The 19,570-nt window shown below is 47.4% G+C and overlaps 1 protein-coding gene across 3 annotated transcripts in view; it reads right to left on the reverse strand.

Moving 5' to 3' along the window:
* Positions 1–826: 826 nt before the first annotated feature.
* PGCKA1 (PDCD10 and GCKIII kinases associated 1) overlaps positions 827–19,570 on the reverse strand; it is a 77,516-nt gene continuing 58,772 nt past the window's right edge. For all 3 annotated transcript variants that reach the window (XM_037064355.1, XM_037064354.1, XM_037064356.1), the window contains exons 2-4: positions 18,895–18,944; positions 3,510–3,563; positions 827–2,524 (exon numbers count right to left, since the gene is read on the reverse strand). In XM_037064355.1, coding sequence (XP_036920250.1) covers positions 1,603–2,524; positions 3,510–3,541 — 954 coding nt within the window. In that variant the 5' untranslated portion in view covers positions 3,542–3,563; positions 18,895–18,944 and the 3' untranslated portion in view covers positions 827–1,602. The remainder of the gene's footprint in view (positions 2,525–3,509; positions 3,564–18,894; positions 18,945–19,570) is intronic.

The following is a 19,570-nucleotide window of genomic DNA, read 5'->3' on the forward strand; positions in this document are numbered from 1 at the left end:
ATGCAATTAATAATGCCAACAGTTTATCTTTTAATGGTTCTGAGTAGCCTTGTATGTAGAGGGGACCTCTCACCAGACAAACACAGGGTAATGTATGTCAGTTAAGCATTTCTCAGGGTGTTATCCTTAAAGATGCTGGAAGGCTCAGAAATCATGTTTTATGTTGAATAATTACTAAAATGCCTGGTGACATTATATATGCTTCACAGTATTAGCATCTTCAGTTGTGAGGATGTAAACACTTATTTAAAGGGTGTTTTTAAACTAAGGAGACTTATTTTACTGAGTGCCTACTATGTAACAGGCCTTGTCCTCAACACTTGTGTAGTCTCATTTACTCTTTACAAATACACATTGTTCTTATTCTTAATTAACAGGTGGGAAAATGGAAGGAATCAACTACTTGCCCGAGGTCATATGACGAAGCTGGAAATCAAACCAAGGTCAACCAGGTTTCAGAATGGGTTACGAGACGCCATACTAAAGCATCTTCTGTGTTTATATTTTTCTAGATAGTCTTGACACTCCTATAAATTCTCCATCGATTCATGTCAGAATGGCTGTCTCTGTTTTTACAAATTAGAAGGCTGGAACCCAGAGATGGCCTGTTTATCCTTAGGGCCACGCAGTCCCATTGTCAAGGGTTTGATCCCAAGGACAGGGAGCCAGTCATTCTCCTCAAAGCGACCTGATCTCCTCCTCAAGTGTGATGTAGAAGTCTGGCTCTTTAAATTAAAAAAAAATCCAAAAAACAAAACCATCCAAGGTCACTGACAGTCAGTCTGGGAATATCAGAAGCACCATTGAGTTAATACAGGCAGTCACATTATGTTGTTATATTTTAATCAGAATCAGGCATCAAATGGCATCAAACACTCTGTATATCCCTTCCCTGTTCCAAATTTCATAAACTTCAAACACAAACATGAATTATTTTGACTGGCCTCCCCAATCCCAAAGGAGATTAAAAAGTAATAATGTAAAAAAGATAAGGTCAAGGTGTCTTAATAGCACAGCTAATGACTAACCATTTGCTTACTCCTGGCTTCAGCTCCACCCTGAATGCTGCTGGGCATCACCTGCTGTCAAACAACTGGTTAGTTATTACTTCCCTGGGTGATTGATTGTCCCTGAACGTGGGCCATGCTCTGGCGCGGGGACACAACAGGCACTTACAGTGGGGAAGTTACCTCCTCCAGGTTGGGTCCAACGTTTGGCTCTTAAAAGCAAGATAAAGAATCAACAAAGAGAATGTTCTGCGAGTCTGCGCTCTTGGGACGAAGTGCTGGGATTTCGGAGCATTCTCCAGGGCATCTGCACCAGATGTTTGTGGGGAGCTTTGGGGAGTGGCGAACAGGCCGTTTCTGTTCCCGGGCACCCTGGCCCACTCCGACTTTTGTCCCGAGTGATGGGCCATCTGCACAGGGCCGCTCTCGATCTGAACGCAGCACGGGAACTCAAATCATCAGAACAGATGCTGGCTGTAAACAATGGGTGAGGCTGCACCGCTCGCTGCAGGGATACCGCTCCGTGTCTACGGGCAATCGCATCCCGAGAAGCTCCTCGTGACCCTAGCTTGTTTGCACGCACACAGCCCCTACCCTAATCCACCTCGTCCAAGTCTTCTCCTGCGGTAGCTGCTTCTAAAGCTGCCAGGGCTTCCGCCACTGCAGCGTCCTCATCCTCCATCCCCATAGTCCCATCTCCAGCACAACCGGGGGCACCCTCCCACCCATTTGTCGGATGGGCCAAGGGAACAGCCAGAGCGGGAGCCTCTTCTTTAAAGCAGAAGCCCAAGACTCCTGCCCCCGCAGCCTCATTTAGCGAATCCCAGCTCCTCTTCACAGAGGAGGGCGTGTTCAAACCCCACCCCGCCCCGGCGGAGCACGTTTCCTCCAGAGGCTCCTCCTCAGGGTGGCTCATGAAAAGGTCTTTTTCCTGGAGATGCGCCTTGCCTCCAGCGGAGCCCCAACCCTGGGGGTAGTCTGGGGCTGGTATCTGGAGGACGTGCTCTCGTACTCCCACAACAGGACGTTCTGCCTTAGAAGGGACCCTGGAGCCTCCACGTCCGCTGACTGGGGTCTCCTCCGAGGACTGCAGCGCCCAGTCTGTTTCCCCCGTGTCCTCTCCCTGGAGGAAGGGTGGAGTCGGGTACTCGCGGCTCTTCCTACCTGCCCAGGAACCTGTGCCACCCTGCTGGGGCCCAGGCTCCCCGGGGGGCTGCAGGACCACGGTGGGCCCAATGCCATTGATGGTGCTGCCAGTCTTCTCCGCACAGTGTCCCCCTCCTCCGTCCCCTTGAGGGTGCGGCCCCTGGAGAGGCCAGCAGGGCTCCTGCGGACCAGCTGTTCTGCTTCTGCTCACAGTCCCCCTCAAGCCCTCACCCTGAAGGTCATTTTTATGCACCTGGACTTCAACACTCTGTTTGCCTTTTAATTTAACCGTGTCCTCTTCATCAAACTTGCAGCTGTTCACTTCGTTGACGTAGCTAGGCGAGGGCACTTGGACTGGGTCGAAGAGATAGCTGGGGTGAGAATAATGAAGATCAGTCAGGCTCATCATTAGGTTTATTCATTTATAACTATTAATCGCTAATTTCTACTATTAACGATTTCTTCTCTTCCTGTTAATTTCCATGATTACTCATTTAAGCCTCTATGTGTGTCTGAATCAAATAGACACAGTTGGTGTAAAAATGTCCCACCACTGGAACTAGGTCTTAGGAGGAGATCCGAAAGTGGGTGGGAAGATGACACGGAACAAAGCCGTTCATAAAATTTGAAAACAAACCCCCCCCCCCAAAGAAAAGAAAATAAATGTCCAAACACAGGCAAATAACCAGTAAGTACTGATGGTATACCCCCTCGATGGGATATTATACACTCATCAAAAGGATAAATATAAAGTCTGGACTGGCATGAAAGGCACTTATAAATGTTTTTTGTAAAGTCTAACATCCCATTCTGATTACAGTGGAGTAAAACCTGCACGTGTGTGTATGTGTGCATAGATATGGATAAAAATACATATGTACATGTATAAAGGTATGAAATAGAACTATAATAATATATTTGTTAAGGAAGCAAAATCATCAGTTAATATTCCCTTTATTTTATGGAGAATTCTGTTCTATTGTCTTTATCCTGGAACAGAATCTGGAAAACACTGGGAGCACAAACGTGATCGGGGCAATTCATTTCTAGCGATGCTGTGTCCAGCATCCTCTCAAACCCGAGCTTTCCTCTGCACTTGAACTCTCTGGAGAAACGTACATTCAGCTCCAACCAAGTTCAGTTGCAGAGAATGATGGGGTTCCCAATATCTCTGAGGAGGAAGCAAAAAACCCAAACAGTTTGAAACTCTAGGCCACTTGTCCCCTTAAATGATATCAGTACAGTTCCAAATTCTTAATTCCTTGGCCGTGCAGGCCCGCTCCGAGCAGGAGAAACGCCTCTGTGGGAGCCGTGAATTTCTCCACTCGAGTGAGCTGCGTTTCTTCTCAACGTTACCTGTGTATCATTTTACAGCACCTGCACCCCATCTGGATTATCTTCTGTTACCATCTGGGAAAAGGAAACACAGAAAAGGAGAAAACACAGTGAATGACGCTTTGATATAAATGAAGTTTGCTTTTTCTTTCCCAGCTACTCACAAGTTAGTGGCGTCCCAGGTTTTCGGCAGAAAGATAACATGCGGGCCAGGGAGGCACAAGAATGCCTTTCGGTGTCGACAATCGCCGGTTCAGAGCTCTCACACACTCACTGACTCTTGTCTGTGTGTCAGACTCTCCCCCAGTGCTGGGAGTTTTGACTGTCTCCTCCATTTTGCAGCGGCACAAACATGGGTTGAAGAATGTCAGTAAGAGAAGGGTGGGGCTGGAAAGGGCCCTTGTGTTTTCTATCCCAGGGCCGCCTTCAGGGCACCCAGGAGCAAAAGGATGAGAGAGAGGAGGATGTCCTTGTCAGGGGATTGGCCACTCAAGTATTTAAGGACATCAGTGTATGGCAGCTGCTCCGTGTGGTCCATGTTGGAGACCCGAGGGGGTGACGGCCAGAGTCCTCAGCATGACCTTCACCTGGACCAACCTGCTCCTGCTCTCCCTTTCCCGTCCCAGAGACGGTTCTGGCTGTAATTCACAGACTCCACTCTCATGCAGTTCAAGGACACGGCCTCTGGGGCTTCCAGGTGGCAGACGGACTCAGGTCTGCGCCTCTTTCATTTCTCAGCAGCCCACCGTCTCCCGCCCTTTCCCAAGGTCGCATTCCCCCCCTGCCACCCCCCCTCAAATTGGCCTCTGAATAAAACCCTCTCTTCATGTAAAGTTGACCATATTGTTCTGGTCTTTCCTTTGAAAATTCTAAAAATAAGCGTGGAAAAACCTTTAAGTCACTCTCCATCTCTAATATCTATGACCTTTGAAAAGACAAACCAATCAAAGAACAGAAAACCCCAGTCCCTCCCTCTGTCTCCACATTGGCTGGGTCACCGCCTGCCCGGCTCTCTCTCTTCCCGTCTTTCAGTCATGGATGAATTTCCCAGGATGCTGCTTCATAAGCCTTTACCCACCGAGAAAATGCCTGGTGTTTTCCGAGAAGTGTGGACCAGTTGGTTGGTTATAGGAGACTAGGTTTACATAGATAAATTAAATCCACAAATAACCTCTCACTCAGGGGTGAAAAAAGCCCATCCCCAAAAGATATCCACAACCTCATCCTTGCAACTTGTGAGTGCTACCTCATACGACCAGAAACAAAGAAAAGAAAAAAGAAAATCTCTGCAGATGTGATTACTGATCTGAGGTGGGAAGATTTGCCTGGATTATCTCGTTCAGAGCCCAGCTCTGCCTCTTCCTGGTTATGTGACTTTGGGCCTCAGCTATTTCATCTTTAAATGGGGATAATGATATACCCACACATGGTGTTGTTGGGGATTATATGAGTTAGTATTCATACTAAGCATATACCTATTACTCAGCCTTGTTTGGATACGGCATGCTTAAAAAGACTGTGGCCTTGCACTTGAAAAAGATGTGGTCTACTTGCATGACCAACGCGTACAAACGAGAGCATTAATAATGCAATAAATACCAAGAGATACTTATTCTGGCATATGGGCCAAATGGTGTGTTTCCACCAACTGTGGCACCAGTTGGAAGACTCGGACCTCAAGTGTGACACAAGATCCACAGACAGAAGTCACTGGGGTTTAGCCTGCAATGTGTGTGCACATTTCTCTCCTTCTTCAAAGCACTCTCAATTAAATTGGCCATTTCCCAAACCCAGGACTGTGTTTCCAGCCTCTGCTCCCCATTTACATCCATTTTCTGCTTATAATCCACGAGTCAGCTGGATAAACAGGATGAAACGACCACGTGCACCTCCTTCCCTCCATTCCCTCCTCCCCTCCTGCCTGCGTTCCCTCTACACCTGCTCTCCAACCCTGACCCCTGCCACACTGGCAGCACCTCTGCTTACCCAGGACTCTATCAAAAAACAAAATAACACAATCAGCTGGGAGGACGCCCCCCTACACCCAGAAAAAAAAAGGCTTTTAAGTGTTTGAGAGAGGGTGTGATGTGGGCGATGAAACATAACTGGAACAAATGTAAACCATCAATCATTGAAAGATACCAGGTCGGCCAACTTTGGGATGGTGAGTCGAAGAGTTACACGGAGGGACGGTTTCCTTCTGAAAGGAAGGAAGGAAGACGGGCACACCTGGAGTGACACCTTGTGTTGCCTGTGATGCAGAGGCTAAGTCAACCCTGGGGAAGCCTGGCCAGACTGGATCTGTCCCCTCCCTCTGCTGCTGTGGCCACATAAGCAACATGCACCCAAGATGCAATGACTGCTGAGGTTTAACAGCCACCACTTCCTGTTTCTTACAGAATTTACACGTCACCTGTGGCTTTTAGAGTTCCCTCCCTCTGCCCCAGGAAAACCACAGGATCTGTATTTTTCTTCAAAGCCATGTAATTGTGAAGGATGTTTTCACGGTTGTCCCCGGGCAGGATCAAGTTTCCAGCCCCCACCCCCCATCCACTGCCTCCCTTTAGGGCACACCACGTGGGGTTCCCACAGAGCTGGGCCCATACCTGAGCACCATGCTCTGTGCCTGTCCCTGGCCCGTGGTCATAGCCTCTGCCTGGGCAGAGGTCCTGTCCTCTCTCACCTCGCCCGGTGTTTGCCTTCCCCAGCGACATTCCTTCTCTCCACGAGACCAGCGCTAGTGTCCAAGGTGGTGTGACTGCTGATGGAAAGGGTGGGGGCTAAACAATTTCGGCCAACCCCTGCCTGCCCAGATCTACAATTATTCTTCCTTATTTGATGATTCTGAATATCCAATTCATTTTTTTCTCTTTCCATATGTCACTCCCACACCTACATCCTGCTTGTAGGGAGACGTTCTCCCATTGGTGGGTGCAAAAAGGAAATACTCCTTGTCCAGGGTGAGACATGGACTTAGGAAGAATACACATTCTTGTGGAGTAAGACTGAGTTTAAGACGGGCCACCTACCTGCTTTCTCTGTCCTGCTCACTTTGACAACAGCCAGCTTAAAGGTGAGAAATCGGTTGTCAGGTGCCCTTTATTACTGAGCACAGTCAGAATGTGCTTTCTCTTTGGAGTACAAAAAAGCAACCGCAAAGCAAAGGGCAAATATCCTTTACAACCATCACCTCGTTTACACAGGGGAAAAGCAAATACCATTAGGGTGGGGTGTCCATTACTGCCTGCGCCTGGCCACTGCCTGGGGTTTTGTGTTGGGGGTTGGCTCTGCCCTGGGTTTGGTGTTGAAATTAAACAGCCGCCTGTTTGAGGATGGACACAGCAGTGTCCATTCAGTTACTAGTCAGTCTCCTTGCTGGGAAAATCCTGTTTCATAAGGGGGAGAGGCTGGCGGTGAGAAGAAGGAGCAAGACGGGGGAGAACCAGGAGTTTGCCAACCAGGTGGAGAAAGTGACTGACTGACTATTCATCAAGAAGTGAGGGGAACATAGGAAAAGGCTTCGCCCAAAAGCAAAGGGCTAGCTTTGCAGATTAGGTAATAGTATTAGATCAATGTTCATTTTCTAATTTTAACCATTGCTCTGGGGGCTATATATTAAAATGCCCTTGTTCTTAGGAAATACACAGTGGAGTATTTAAGAGTAAAGAGCATAGAATCTGTAACTTATTAACATGATTTAGGAAAAAAACTGTGTGTGAGTGTGTGTGTGTGCATTTAGAGAAAGAGAATAAACCCGAAGTGGTAAACATTAACATTTGGGGACTCGGGGTAGAGGGCATTATATTTTTATAATAAAAAGTCATTTTAGTATAAAATTTATATAAAATAAACCATAAATGTGACAGTTAAAAATAAAACTTTAATACAACTAAGACAATAGAAAAAACATGTCAAATGAAAAAGTAGTAGCAAAAACCTACCGGCTTGCTTGAAATTATTCATATTCTAGATAAACACTTTCTTAGATTTATACGTTATTTCCATTATACTTAATTAGGCTATGAAATATGAAATATTATTTTTAAAAGAGAGATTCTCAAACTCAAGGTATATGGGGATTCTTTGTATTTTTCTTGCAACTTTCCTGTAAGTCTGAAATAATGTCAAAATTAGAAAGTAAAAGAAAGAAGAAGTGTGCAGGAACTGGTCAAAATCCCACTGAGCTTTGTGCATTTAGCCGTCACCCTGAGTATTTACTGAAGGCCTCTGTCCGACAGGCAGTCCCACGCACGCACAGTCCCGTCCTGCCCACCGCCCTGTCTTAGAGAGGGCCTCACGGTCAGGTGCTGCGGCAGATTTGCTATCTGCTGGCCCGTGAATGTGAGCTCCTCCCTGGCAAGGCCTGAGCCAGCCCCAGGGCTGCCCACTCAGAACACCTCACACTGTTATTCAAACAAAGGAGTGACTGGTGCTAAGTGACTGGTGCCGAAGAAGTGAGGGGCATATGTGAGATTTAAGAAGTTCCCACAGAGGGTTTCCCCTCTTCCATGATCAAATCCCTCACTACCCTGTGGTCTGAAAGGAAAAGCCAAGGGCAGGAGCTGCGGGAGAGGGGAGGGACCTGGGTTCCTCCTTCCCCGTTTGGGGAAGAGCGAAGCCTCCGGGGTCCAGCGCCAGAGCAAAGGATGCTCTGTTTCGGGGGCTCTGGTCACGGAGCTTTTAAAGCAGCTGCTGGGAGATGGTTGGAGTTTATCAGAGATGAAGTCCTTGGAAGAGAGACATAATAAAATTAAACATTTAAAGTTACAGCTCCATTTTGAAAAACCAACTTGCTGATGTTTATAAAAAAACAGCAGGGAACTCATGTAACCTGGTGGGCAGGTGTGTTGAGAGCCACCCTGCCTGGTTTCAGGGGCTGTAACCCCTCCATGGCTAAGGTTTAGTGAGCGACCTTTGGACTGTAAGCCTCTCAGGAGACAAAGCTTATCTCCCTGGCAGGAGCGCTGCTTCTGCTCCTTCTACTTCATCCATAACTGGCTCCCAATGCTTGGTTGCTTAGCCAATGACGGGTAAGATTCCCCAAGAGGGGAATGACCTAAGACAGGCACAATTACGTGGAGGCCCCAGGGAAGGACTTGGGGGACTATGGGGAAAGGGGGTAATAGACCCTCACCGCTTGGCTTTGACATAGCCTGAGTCCTCATTCTGTCTGTGAGAAGTCTCCTAATATCTGGGCTGCCTTACTTCCCTTGCCTGACTTAAGTCTGAAACAATGACAGAGGGGGTGCAGCCCTGTGCTGGAAAGGGTGGGCTCCCCGGGAGATCAAGCCTGAGAAAGAATACCTAAAATCCTGTGAAACCTGCTTTGTTAAGAATGCTCTCAATTACATGATAAAGGTCCAAACAGGAAATGAGTTTGTTTCCCAAATTTTTGTAGCCCTTTAGCTAACAGACCCTGACTCAGAATAGGTCCTCAGAGTTCTTTGTATGATATCTATTGTTTGATCCTTACTGTCTGATAATGATTCATGAGCTTGACCTGTATTCCTGTGCAAAATGAACCCAATGAAAACCCATTGAGGAAAAGGCTCTTGGACCTTCTCCTTTGAGAGATTGGTCACCTTTCCTCCCCAAGCAGATCATCTCTTGGTAGACTTATTCTCATCCATGTCGGCTGGGGGGGGGGCCCTGCGGGTGGAGCCCCCCCCACAGGTGAAGCCGACAAGTATTTAGGTGAGTTGCCTCCCGGTGCTGAGCTCCTGGACTGAAGAGGGATGAATGAAAACGGCTCCCAGGTGCTTTATACAGGAGGCTAAAGACTGCACTGAGTCTGCCGTTGGACAAGGACAAGGAGATAACTCCTGAGTATCCAGTCTATTTCCTCACGCCATTTCCTCCTTCCTGGGCAGGCTTTGAAAACGCTCTGGGACACATTTTTTTTCTGGTGTGTTCCCTTTTTCTTTTCCTAAAGAGGCTGAGCTTCACTGATTTTGGAAAACCCGAAGACTCTATGAAGACCTTTTTTCTCAGCCCCATCTAACAGCACATTTTATGCCTTCCCAATAGCCGAGGTACTGTGAGGTGGGTGTTAGCGTCCTCTTGAACTGGGTGTCCTGGGATCCTTGTGTGCAGAGAGGTGTGTTGGTAAGTACTCTCCTAAAAAAGGGGGTCCTTGCTCAAATAGCTTTGGGAACAGCAGAGAGTAAGGATGAGCACATTCACAGTTATCGAAAGGAACTGTTTCACTTGGTTGAACCTAGAAATCTTTGAAATTACCTGACCACAGAACTTTTTTCATAAGAGACTATTAACAACCAACAGAACCTGCATTTTCTGTGACATGCTGGGGAAAACAACTGCTGAAATGAGGGTCCTAGTCACCTGGGGGAGGTTTGTGCCCTAAACTGATACTGTTATGGGGCGTTTGGGGAACCTGGCTGGGCAACGTCTGTGCCCAGTTGTCCCAGCAATGGCTCCGTCACTGGCCCCTGAGATGTGGGAAAGCAGCTGAGTCTCTTTTTCCTCCGTTTCTGCCAAATGAGGCCACGACATCGGAGCACACGGCTCCCTCACTGAGCCCCGAGATCTCCCCTGCCAGGTGGGCACCGGCATGACCCTTTCATGGGCAGGCAGCCCCGATCAGCGGTTTGTCAACTACCCTATGGCCTTGCCGTTAGGGTGTGTTTCGGGTCAAGCCCACACTCACCCCACCCACAGTCCCAATTCCTGCCTTCAGGCCCTAAGGTCTCAGTCTCATTCCCTGCTGCCTGCAGGTCTCTGCTAGACACGTGCTCCCCTCTTCACCAGGAAGAAGGGCGCCTAGCACCCTGGAGCCCTGAGCTGGGGTGAGAGTGTGCGTCACAGCGCTGTCCTGGGAGGGGTGAGGACTCAGATCGGGGGGGCCCATGGTGGAGGAATGTCTGCAGGACCCCCTTCTCCACTGTAATGGGCTGGGGCAGGTGCAGGCTCCCGGATGAGAGGTCTCCCAGAGGGTCCCAGAGCACCGCCTGGCAGCCCTTGGCCTCCTGGTATGTTTTAACAGGAAGCCATGCCAGTTTTTAGCAGCAAAGAGAGTCCGTTTTTAGGAGCAAAAAGAATTGGTCTCTGAGGATGTCAGGGTAGATTGGGGTTTCTCAGTGAAAGGTTGCCCGGGCCCCACTCTGACGGCACCACGTGAAGTGCTGCCTTGCTGGCCCTTCCCCGCTGGCGCTGCTCACCGGGAGGCTGTCTGTCTGTCTGCATCGTGGCCTTCCATGGCATCAACTCTGCAGAGCAAGCCGGGTCCTGGCCCCAGGACTTTCTCACTGCTAGGCTCACAGGATCCTGGCGGTCTGTGCTGAGGGGGAAACAGGACCTTCCGAACAACAGTGAAAACGTGTCGCTCCTCTTTTCTTCCTGGGGCCTTATACCAGGATCTCACAGTCCTGTCGATGCATCTTGAAAACATTCCATATGGCCCTTTCCAGGCCTGGTACCATTTTTCCCTTTTTTTCTGATGTAGTACTTAGTCCATGCTTCTTAAGACAGATGTTTTGCAAACAGGCACAGTTGTTATGCAGTGTTTTCACTGACTCCACAACTGTCCAATGAATGCCCCTGGCACATACCAGGCACGGGGCTGGTTTCTGGGGAAACAGTGAATGGCATCCCAGTGGCTTCCTGAGTGAGTCATGGAGTGTGTGCATGTGTGTGTGCATGTGGGTAAGTGTGTGGCTGGGATGGAATTTATATAAACATTTGAGAAGATTCATCCCACCCCCTCCGAGGTCCCATGGAGCAGTTAAATAACAACTTAGGGTGGGGGCTCCAGTTCCACCCTCACCATTTGTGAGCTTCGCGGCCTCTGGGCACATTCCGCAGCCTCTGAGAGCATTGGTTGTCTAATCTGCAGAATGGAACCAGCTCCTGTTCTTCAGGACGACTTGGAAAATTAAATGAGATAAAAGTATGTAAGGCATTTACCATGATGTATGGCATCCTCTCAGTACTGACCAATACTTGTTATAAGTAGTCAACATTTGAGTGTTTAGTGTTTATCAAGTACTGTTTTAAGGACTTTCAGGTATTCGTTCAACTTTACAATAGCCCTTTTAAATGAAAACCAGTATTCTATAGATAGATAAATGAATATAAATGTTACAAAGTGGTACAGTTTGGTTAATATTAGCACTGTTGCTATTGTTTTCCAGATTATATAATATGCAATTATGCAACATTTATATAGTTATGGACATTACATAATGTTTCATATTGTATTAATGGAATCTGTCTTTGTAGGTTCTGTTGTTTTCGGAGTCCATTGGCTTACACAATAAACAGCAGCTTATGATCCAGGAGCTTTTGCAAAAGAAAACTGGATTCTCTTTCGAAATGCTGACAGAATTTCATAGGTGTGGTTTTATCTTTTTATCACCAGATGGCAGTACAGAGTGGTTATTTAAGCTAATTTTAAGAAAGGGACTTGCTAGGGGAAAGGTCTCAGAAACAGGAGAATTAAGGCACAAATACTGTAGGTGTTTGGCCACGCGGCAAAGTTAGTGAGTGAGGGATGTGGTAAAAATTTTACACACTTAGTGTCACCTTAACAGCCGCAGGAGCTGATTCAATAGCTTGGCCAGACCGCTGAATTCTACACGGGCCACTTCTGACACAGTGACTGCTCATCCAACCCCCAATGGGAAAGTTGGGTTTCCCTCTCCCACCTGTGTGTCTGGAAAATACTTCTGTGGAAGAGAACAAGGGAGGAAGGAGCCTGGGGGGCGTGCAAGGGTCCAGTTCCCCTGCCCCGGATCCCACCCATGGGCTACACGTAGTGTGAGCTGGTCTTGGGGCTCCATCTTCCAGATGAAGTCTATGGGCGTGAACTAGGAGGCAAAGATAAGCCACAAAATAAATATGGCCCAATTTGAAGGTTCTGGGAGAGGAAGCCCATGATTTTTATTTAAAATAACTTCACAATATTGTGTTTGAACAGGTTGAATTTGCATGAGTTACTAGAATTAAACAGAAGGCATACAGAACTCGTCCCGCTCTGCTGGTAGCTGGTGGTGGGCCCCCTAGATGCCTCGCTGGTCCCCTCGGGCTCTCCCGTGCTCTCGGTGGGAGATGTTTCAGGGGAAGAGTTGGAGCAGCCATGTCCCTCTTCTGTGCACTGGAGTTTCTGGGAGTGAGGTCTGTCTGAAGTAGACCAGAGGTGACCCACTAGTGAATAAAGACTGGTGTGTGTGTGTGTGTGTGTGTGTGTGAGAGAGAGAGAGAGAGAGAGAGAGAGAGAGAGAGACAGACAGACAGACAAGGTAGGGGTCCTGCTGGACACACAGGGGAGGAGAGGGCACAGGGTCCGTAGGGAATCCACCTGAGTCTAAGCAGGCGGATGACCTGCGTGCGTGCGTTTCTAGCCAGCTCCCAGCAGTGCCGATGGGGCAGCCTGGGGCCACACTCGCACTGCTACAGAGAAGGCAGGGCAGTCGGGCCTGTCTGGGGGAGCTTTCCTAAAAGGTGGTACAGGCGGGGCTCACATCCTAAGAACCCTGGTTGGCTTAGGAGTTCTGGACAACAGTGAGGGAGCTACCTACCATCACACTGGCCCCTTTGGGTGACAAAAGATATGGCCCAAAGCAAGCTGGCCGACACGACCATTTGGTTAGAACATTATTCTGATCAGAAGTGAACATGTGTAGTCCCTGTTGCTGATCCCATCCCCAGCTGGCACAGTTTTACAATCCTCTTACATTGCTAAAAACTGTGTCCGTTTTATAGAATTTGCTTTCAAACCTTTGTGATTTATGTTCAGTCTTGTATTCTTCTGTCTGGGGAAAAGTTAAAACAGACCAAGTGTCGAATAATCCAGAATTAATTCGACCAACCTGAACTGTTTCGCAGCTGGGGAAGAGCGGGAACAAAGTGGTCACTGCCCATCCATGGCCATCTGCGCTGAGCTCTGCCCCTGCCTCCCCGCCCTCGCCCGGCACCTCCAGGCCCCACCACGTCAAGGGACTGCTGCCCTCTGGACCTGCAAAGGTCCCACCAAAGGCAGGTGCTGGTGGAAGACTAGAAGGGGAAGATGGGAGATAGCGAGGTTCCCCTCCCCCACTGTTCTCTTTGCTTTGGAAACTATCCCGTTCCTCACGGCACAGCCACGTCTTTGCCACAGCCTGGATGTCCAACAGGCCCGCCCTCCAGGGGCTGAGAACCACAGCGCCTCACCTGGGTTTCAACTGCCCATCCATGGGCAGTTTCAACTGTTGCCCCAGCATCTGGTTCTACGTCTCTCCTGGGTGGTAACATCTTTCTGGCTTGACTGTCTTTGTGTTGCCGTAACGGCTCTTCCAATGCCTGCATATACCAATGACTACATAACTCTACTCTGTATGAGAGGTGGTGTGCCTCTTCTTGGCTAGACTTTCTGGCTACGTTACCAAATAACGCACAACAGTTTGAACTCTGCAAAAAAACTAATATTGTCTAACGTATGTGGTGCAGCTTGCTGTGTGCCTGGCACAGGGCAGGTCATGGTGGCTGGGAAAGGGACTTTAGCCCCTCCATCACCTCCATCCAGCTCTCTTCCTTTTCCCACCTAAAATGAGCCTGTTTGCTGTGAGGTCTAACTTCTTTGGATAAGCCTAGATTCCTTCCCAAGCTTCTAACCCCCTCCCAGGTGGGGAAGATAGTAGCACTGAATAGTGCAGGGTTCCTAGGAGGATCACATGATTTAAACGTGATAGGCCTGGCAAAGTGTGCCTGGTAAGTAGTGAGTTCTTAATAAACGCTGGCTGCTCTCATGTTCATGGTCATGATCTATAAGAATAGAGCCACTGGGCGCTAGTTACTCTTAGGCACTCAATAAAAGTGGGCGATGGTCTGAGCAAGCCCTCCCTGCACCCCCATGGGAATCAGGACATGCCCTCTGTTTGTGGCATGTGTCCAATGTGGGTCAGTTTTCCTACTAGGAAGTTGGAAAAGTCTGGAAGAAACCTGAAGCATTTAGAAACACTTAAGTCCTGGAACATTAAGGAAGTTTTGCAGGAGATGATGTGGAGAAAAGTTTATACAACACAGCCTTAGAAGGCTCCAGATAATGACAGCTTTAGAAGCAAGCACAGCTCATAGTTAGATGCTTGGAATGAACGAGCATTCTGGGAAATTCCCAGAATCCTAGGGTGCCCAAGCAACAAAGAATCTTAGAGAACATCATACCTAATCACTTCATTTTACAAAAGAGGTCTCAAAGCTGGAAGCATAAATTAGAGGACGAGAAAGAACAGATTGTCCCATATTTGTAGATGGCCTTCTGTGTATGGAATTAGGATCCCAAAGCTTCCTTGAATTACAGTAAAAACAAGTTTCTTGCCCTGGCTGGTGTAGCTCAGTGGATTGAGCACGGGCCTGCAAACCACACGATCGGGGTTCAATTCCCAGTCAGGGCACATGCCTGTGTTGCAGGCCAGTTCCTGGCAGGGGACTCACTAGAGGCAACCATACATTGATGTTTCTCTCCTTCTCTCCTTCCCTTCCCCTCCGAAGATAAATATATAAAATCTTTAAAAAAAAAGGTTCTTACTTGCAAAGACTGAGTAAGGGTCTCTGAGTACCTACTGGAGGCAAGACAGTCTGCCAGTTACTATGACAGGAAGAGGCAGAAGAGCTCTCTTGTCTGTTGAATGCATCATCACCACCTATTCATGCAAACAAATATTTCTTGAGCATTTGTTGTGTGCCAAGTACTCAACTTGACTCCAGGGATCTAGAAGGAGTTTATGGTCCACCAAGGGAGACGGATACAGAAAAAGATGATTAATATGGTGTTACATGGAAATGTCACATGGAATGTTACATAAGGCGAGGAGTGCCTGACTAACCTTGGGGAGGTTAGAAAGGCTTGTGAGCGAAGGTGAGCAGCCATTGGTGCCGGTGGACTTCCAGAGCACATTCCAGGGGAAGGAGGCCAACTCAGGAATGCAGGAATGCTGCTGCAGGGAGGCGGGGATGCCGGCGCCTCCGGACACTGACACCAGCTCCCTTAAACTCAGCCTTTCTGCGTGCACACTGCCATGGCCCTGAAACTGCTTTCCTGCCTGGGTTACTGCAACAGGCTCCTGTCTCTGCATCCACTCCTGTCTTCTTCTACATTTTGCTCACAGAGATCACGTGATCGTTTCAGGACACAAGTCTGCATTCACTTCCCTTGCCTAAAAGTTTTCAGAGGTGTCCAATGCCCTCAGGACATTCAATAACATAAAATAATGAAGAAGATGATAAAAATATCAAACTTACATAGAGCTTCCTATATACCAAGTGATAATCCACACACTTAAAGAGCATAATTAATTGATCTTCATTCTTTGTGGATTCTGTATGTGTGAATTCGCCTCCTTGCTAAAATTTATTGGTAACCCAGATGTATACCTGGGGTGCTTTTGAGATCATTTGTGGACTTGCAAAAAGTGGCAAAAAAAATTGAGTCGTCTAACGCCTATGCTTCTCTGGCTGAGCTCAAAGAAGGCCATGCTCTGCCTTCTCCTTCCAGCTTCATATTGTAAGTGAGTGGATTTTCTGGGATTCATTCACTTTTCTTTACATGATTGTGCTTTTGGTTTGTAATTTTGCTGTTAAATATGGTCCCCGAGCAGAATGCTCAAGTGCCGTCTGGTGTTCTGAAGGGCCCTGAGGTGCTTTACAGAGAAAATTCCCCCGGGAGTGAGTTCCATGCTGTTAGCCCTGAGTTCCTTGGATTAAATACATATATAAAGTAGGGTGCCTTTAAGCAGAAACACACATAAAACAAGGTTATGTATTGATCGATTGATGAAAATGTGGTGACCAAAGGCTTGCAGGATCCTAACCACGCCGTTCCCCTTGGAGCAACGGTTCTTTATTCACTAACTCATTGCAGGAAGTGAGTGGGTAGAAACACTACCGTGGCTAATGGGAATCAACACAAATCACCCACTTAAAACCAATAAGAACCTTATAAAATAAGGGGCACAGTCTTTTCTGTAACATACAACCCTCTAGTGTATTCTCTCTCTTTTTCTCCCTAGCCATGCTAACCTTCTTTCAAATCTTTGAACTCAGATTTCTTTTAAATTCTTTTCAATTGATGTTTCCTTCTTGGTCCAAAGGCCTTGTCGTAGGCTATTTCCTTTGCTGTCTCACCCCACCTCCAGCCCACTGAGACCTGGCCATCCCACACCCATCTCACCGTTCACCTTGCCTTCCCAGCGCTCCCTGAATACTTTTATTTCATTAATTGTTGCTGTGTCTTTCTTGCCTTGTCAGCCACGTGGAGCCAGTGAGTCTCCTGGTTACTGCCCTTCCCCAAATGTCTGCTCTGACTAGGTGGAGGCTGGGAAGTGTGTTCAGGGAAGGAGGAGGGACGTCAGGCATTGCATCCAGAAGACAGGAGGGAGTTAGAAAGGAAGAAGCCTGCCACTACAAGTGCCAATGCCTCAGAGGAAAGGAAGGGAAAGGAAAGCGCACGTGGATTTTAGTGATGAGGGGGTTAACGGCAGGAAGGGAGGAGGGGTTACAGAATGACGGACATGGATGTTGGGGGGCAGTGGGTTGGGGAATGACTGGGACAGATGAAAAGGAGTGTGGGGGCTCTTGCGGACGTCTTTGGGATGGGGACGAAGAAGGCAGTAGTTACAGTACAGGTGGACACAGGACTGTAGGATGGTTTTGCAGGGAGAGTAGATATATCTCCATGCTGAGGAGAAAGCAGATGATCGAAGGAAACTGAAAACAACAGAGACAGTGAAGGAAAATACAGGCTACCAAGTCAAGACCACCTGTTAAGGTTAACTCCCTGCCCTGATTCTAATTTGTCAACCATGTCGATATATTTGTGAAAACCTTTTGATCTAGAATGAGAGCTTCAAGTGGCCTGTTTTGCTTAGGATGCATATCATACAACTTGTTACTAGAAAGACAAAGATCACCCATGAAAGTACCACCTTTCAAAAGAAGTGAGGATACTCACTTCTTCCTCAGAGCCTAGAAGGAAAGGGGCAGGGCAAGTGGAGATACAGTTCTCAAGGCTGGGGCGGTAAGACTTGAGTTTCTTATCGATATGCTAGGCAAGGCTCTCTGTCATAGGAGCTAAGAGTCAAAACTTGAATGACAGAGGTTTGGAGTGACGCGTGGTGGAGAAGAAGAGCAACCCTGGAAAGATGGCTGACTGCAGTCAGCCACCGAAAAGTTGAGTGAAGGCAGTAAGTGCAATTCTTGCAACGTCTTCCTCTCCTGGCAATGTCCAGTGACCTGGGTAAAGGTCCATAAGGGCGGATTCTTACACTGTCCCAGGTTGAGGTAAAGGGCCACAGGGCTTGGATTTTGAGGGCGCTGACAAGAGGGGCCCAAGCAATGGGCCACAGGGTCTGCAGTAAGCAGGCAGAGCAGTCTGCTGAGAGTTTGGCTAAAGGAGGAAGAGTCCTGGGGACTGAAGGCCCTAATTAGGTTTATAAAAAGCCAGCAACCTGCATTCTTGAGTATGAGAAATTTGAAGAGCTAAAAGGTACATTGGTATATTAGAGTTCACAGTTAATGACATGGTCGGGGAAGGGAATGAAAATGTGGTGTAAATGAGGATAACTAAAGTGTGGTGAGTCAAAAAGTTTTTGAGCCTATGGTACTGAATGATCTAGAAGAGTTGGAAAGTTCCCAGATGACAGCAGCAAATAGGGGAAAGGATAGAATAGATAGAAATTTGAGCCTCAAACGTAAGTAAGTCTTTTTTGCACCAAGGAGGCAGCTTGATCATCCAGAATTTGCAAAGGAGAACAAGGACAATGCATACACTACTTTCAGGACCAGAGTAGGGAGAACAGGATGATGGTTCCATTGGAGTAAGATACACAACAGATCATACCCTATGTCTGACAGAAGATGGAAATGGTAAGGGAGCTGGGAGAAGACCCAGACAGAAATAAAAGGAAGGAATCGTAAGGTCTGGTTCCTAACCTTGAGAGTGTACCAGAATATCCTGGCTGGCTGGGTGCCACCCCCACATTTCTGACTGAGCAGTCTGGGGTGGGGCCCAAGAATCCACATTTCTAACAAGTTCTTAGGTGAGGCTGATGCTGTTGGTCTTAGGACTACGGTTCAGAAATCACTGTTTGGGAGAGATGGTCTGTACTGGAGGAACCCCAAATTGCCTGGGAAGATAGGTGAATTGGAAACCTTCCAGTGTGAAGATTAAGTTGGCTCATGCCGCACCTCATGTGTCTGAGAACTGTATTCCCAAATAACAAAAGTAAAAAGAAACAGAGTTCTACTCAAACCTGGGTGCACCAGAAAGAAGTAGACTTTGTGGACGGCTCTGTCTCTTGGCTTTAATGTTTTAGGCAATAAAAACTGCAGTGAAAAACTGAGTAATGGAAAGTTTAACAGAAAATAGAAAAGAATCAACTTTTCACCACTGCATTAAGAAAAGAAAATAGCTTACCTGTTGTGGAGATTGTCCATTAGGTCTCTCTAGAAGTTTAACTTCTCTTCCTGTAGCAACAAAAAAGTGGAAAATGGAGGTCTGCAAGTTGTCTCTGTGTCACAGCCAAGTTGCATCAACAAAGGGACAGGGGAGAGCCTTTCTGCGGAGGCACTAGGCAGCAGAACGGGAGAACGGAGGTCCTGGCCTGGACGGGGCAGCCCAGGCAGACAAGCTCTTTGAAGTTCACTAGGCCTTGGTTTGCAGCCCAGCTCCTGACACTCAGCATTGTATTAGCAATTTCCCCGCATTTCAGTGTTTCTTCTATGAAACAAGATCGTAGTGAGACTTAAATGGCACAACATATGAGCTGTTTATTGCATGTTGGGCAAGCTATTGCTCTTTATTACTGTTGACAAACATTACTTTGATAATATGTCTGTCTCTTCTGTGATGGGTAATGTTTCAATTAAGCAGAAAGAAATTCAAGGCATTTATTTGCTTCTTGGAGACATATCAGATAAAGTTTCAATGAACACATGTACAATATGTTAACAAAATGGTTTAGAAAACAGTTTTCTAATAGTCTTGCATGGTTCAGGAAATGGTCTTGAATTATAATTAAAATGGTGTATAGAATGTGAAAGTAAAGAAAATGTTTAGATTTTACCAACTTCTCCATAATTATTAGAATAAC

Source organism: Sturnira hondurensis, unplaced genomic scaffold (assembly GCF_014824575.4).
Source record: "Sturnira hondurensis isolate 20B ecotype Veracruz unplaced genomic scaffold, ASM1482457v3 Scaffold0015056, whole genome shotgun sequence".
Lineage (NCBI taxonomy): Eukaryota > Metazoa > Chordata > Mammalia > Chiroptera > Phyllostomidae > Sturnira > Sturnira hondurensis.